The sequence below is a fragment of the Primulina huaijiensis genome, chromosome 5 (genome assembly GCF_012295235.1).
Source record: "Primulina huaijiensis isolate GDHJ02 chromosome 5, ASM1229523v2, whole genome shotgun sequence".
Lineage (NCBI taxonomy): Eukaryota > Viridiplantae > Streptophyta > Magnoliopsida > Lamiales > Gesneriaceae > Primulina > Primulina huaijiensis.
In genome coordinates this window covers 21,238,702-21,241,869 of record NC_133310.1, presented here as the reverse complement: position 1 = coordinate 21,241,869, position 3,168 = coordinate 21,238,702, and the positions used below count along the sequence as shown (strand labels likewise).

General features: G+C 38.4%; 1 protein-coding gene across 1 annotated transcript; it reads right to left on the bottom strand.

Moving 5' to 3' along the window:
- Window positions 1-3,100, bottom strand: LOC140977067 (polyadenylate-binding protein-interacting protein 11-like). Its single transcript, XM_073441605.1, has 10 exons — window positions 2,591-3,100; window positions 2,078-2,185; window positions 1,779-1,823; window positions 1,585-1,657; window positions 1,389-1,501; window positions 1,238-1,297; window positions 1,108-1,155; window positions 955-1,023; window positions 232-293; window positions 1-69 (listed from the first exon to the last, which is right to left on the bottom strand). Exons 1-10 carry the CDS (start codon window positions 3,014-3,016, stop codon window positions 27-29), a joined length of 1,047 nt encoding a protein of 348 aa, XP_073297706.1. The 5' UTR covers window positions 3,017-3,100; the 3' UTR covers window positions 1-26.
- Between the last annotated feature and the right edge of the window lie 68 nt (window positions 3,101-3,168).

The window sequence follows — 3,168 nt, the reverse complement described above, 5'->3', positions numbered from 1 at the left end:
TATATAGAATCTCAAGGGATACACTTCTATGCAACACGGGGTCGAACCGGGGTCTTTGATGGGCTTATCCTGCAAATACATCGAAGCTGCTTCTATTACATACTAGCTATAACATCAAATTTTTGGGGCTTGTGAAATGATATTATTGTTGCTCTGCTTGAGACTTCCCACAACAAGGGTGTGACTCATGCGAGATGATGAACGCAGGTGATGGTAGAAAAGAAAACATACCTTATCGGAAGTAATCCTAAGACAGCACCGCTGCAATTCAGAGCAGCAATTGCGCTTTCAGCCTGTCTCACCCCCCAACAAAAACAATAAATATTTCATCCAAACTCGCTCGGTCCCAGAAAAACAAAGATACAGATGAAGAACCAGAAAACAGCACTTGATGGACACAAACAACGATCAACTTAAAAAGTCCCAAAATCGAAACTTTCGCCAAATGCTAAACGCTGGTGGATAGATAACACAAACATGTGCAAATGGAGAGGGTGTAGTGAAAGCAAAAACTTCCTTACCTACAATAGAATCTCAAGTTCACGTGACTCATTGATAGCATCACATGCTTCAGTTTTATGAGGATAAAATCGAAAATTTTAGTCGAGTAAGGTGGATTCAATAAAATAAAATTAAACTAAGAACTCAGACTTTATCTGGATTTTACAAATGTGAAAAAGAAATTACAAAAACTAAATATAAAAGCAGACAGTGGAGTGGCAAGGGAATTTGATTCAAATCTACTATTCACATAGCCATAATGGATTGCATGAGTAAATCATTATAGCCACACAGGTACAAATCATAAACATCAAATGGCAATTTATATAACCAAATTGCAATGGATAAAAGGACTATGTCCAAATCCATAGTATTACAAGAAAGGAGACGTGGTTATTTTGCTTGCATACCACTCTGAAGCAGGTTGAACACAAAGAAACTAGAGCTTCTTACCCTTACAAACTCCACAAAAGCTATTCGAGTCGAATGCCTATAGTCTCCAAGCAACCTCAAGTGCAGAACCTGTATCAACCGACACACATTCTACAACATGACTGACAATCTCATTAACAGTAATTCTGAGTCATCACAAGAGAAGCTACAAACCTCTCCACAAATGGACTCAAAGAAAAGTTTCACATCAGCTTCGGTAACCTGGACAAAACAAATCATACATATATGTTGCAATGAAAAATTTTAAACCACGTGTCAAACAGATGGTGAACTTCAAAGCTACCTTTTTGTCAATATTTGTGCAATAAATAGTTCTCGCACACATCTCCCTTTCATCTTCAGACTAGTGTCATGCAGTGGAAATTAAATTAGAGGTGTGTTACACAATCTGACAAAGATATGCAAGTGACTAAAAAAGAAACATAAATTCTCACCCTTGGCAAGAATGTAGGATTGACAGGTGCGATTGCAGTTTTGGAAGGCAGTACTCTCACCGGATAAAAACCAAGCACAGTTCCGGTCAAACTCAAAGCATTATGTGCCCCTTCTGCAAGTCATGCAACACAGTCTATATTAATATGAAGAGAACCCGTCAAAATAGACGAGTAAGTGATCCAGTCATAAGCATACCCTCATCAGTAAATTCCACGAATGCGAAACGAAGCACGGAATTAGGGTCACCACAAATGCGACAATCCACAACCTTCATCTCGAACAATGTGGAAAAGATACTCAGAAAATGAATGAATAAGTTTATTGGCAAGCAAACACATTATAAAGTCATAAATGCAAAGTCATGGTGATCAATGGTAGCACAATATTACCTGTCCACAATTTATGAAAAGAGAAGCAAGTTGCTCTTCAGTAACCTGCACTAGCAACAAGACACTCCAAAATTATTGCACAATTGACATTGTCAATATGAATGAGCAGATTAAAACAACATAATGAGTTGCGGAGCCAGAATATTTTTATTGTGGGGAAAAACTAAAACTAGCTTAAGTTAGGGTCTCAAATTCGACATGTCTATTGAATACATAAAAATAGAGAATGTGTATGATAATTCAAATGGAGGGAGGCCAATCCTCTCTGGCTCCGCCATCGATGGCCGAATATTTATAACCTGGTGATCGATGTCAGATACATAAACCGTCCTTCTAATAACGTCTTCTCTTTGAGCCATGCTTGTTCGGCTATTCATCCTCCTATTCCCTTGAGCGTAGCCACTTTTCTGCAGTACATTGCAATTCGGCAACTAATTTTCATAAAACTTGATATGATAAAAATGGTTGAAAATAATAAAAACCAAACTATAATTTTCAGTTCTGTAATTCTAAATGAGCCAAAATTTTAACCTCTTAATCCAAATGTACCAAACTTTTACCATATCTGATTTTCAGTTCTATTGAATCAAAACAAAATGAGCAGCAACTGAGGAAGGAGATCACTGCAACTGAATAGAAATAAAGAGGGTGAATATTTCCAACCTTCGACTAAGTTCCATCTTACCCTTTCAACCAAATAAAGATATAACACGATAAACTACAACACAGGGCCAAGATAATAAGATTCCTTGTATTGAACTTAATACAAAATCATTTTCTTTTAAAAAAATTAAAACAAAACAATAACGAACCTTTCTAAAAGAATTCCTAGTTGCAACTCCATAATTAACAAGCTGCGGCATTAAAAAACTGCTGGCATTATTGCCAAAGTGCCCAGCTGCTGCAGCTCTCACCGCTTCAGCATATGCCGTCGGGAAAACCAGACTGTGGTTCCCACCGCCCCCAACTGCGGCCAGAGACGGCGGAACAAATTCTTCGGCCATGGGGTTCAATTTGGACAGCATTTCCTCTAAATCTCTCATCCCTTTCTTAAACCCTTCCCCCTCATCATCCTCTCCGTTCATTCTAATTTCTCCACCACCTCTTGACACTTCATTCCCGTCGATGTTCTGCTGCTGTTGGTAGCGACGATGGTGATCCGCGGCACCATCGCTATGGCGGTCAGCCCTATTCGATGTCGGAATCACATTAACCCCAGCACTGTCCACCACCGCCATGATCAGTATTCTTTTCTTTTCTTTCTTTTATTGTTTATTACAGACGTGGGTCTGTCACAAAACAACAAAAACCAAGAAACCCAGAAACCAATTCATTAGTTCAATGGATCAACGCTAAAAATTCCTTTAAAAAAAAAAAAAAAAACCCTTCT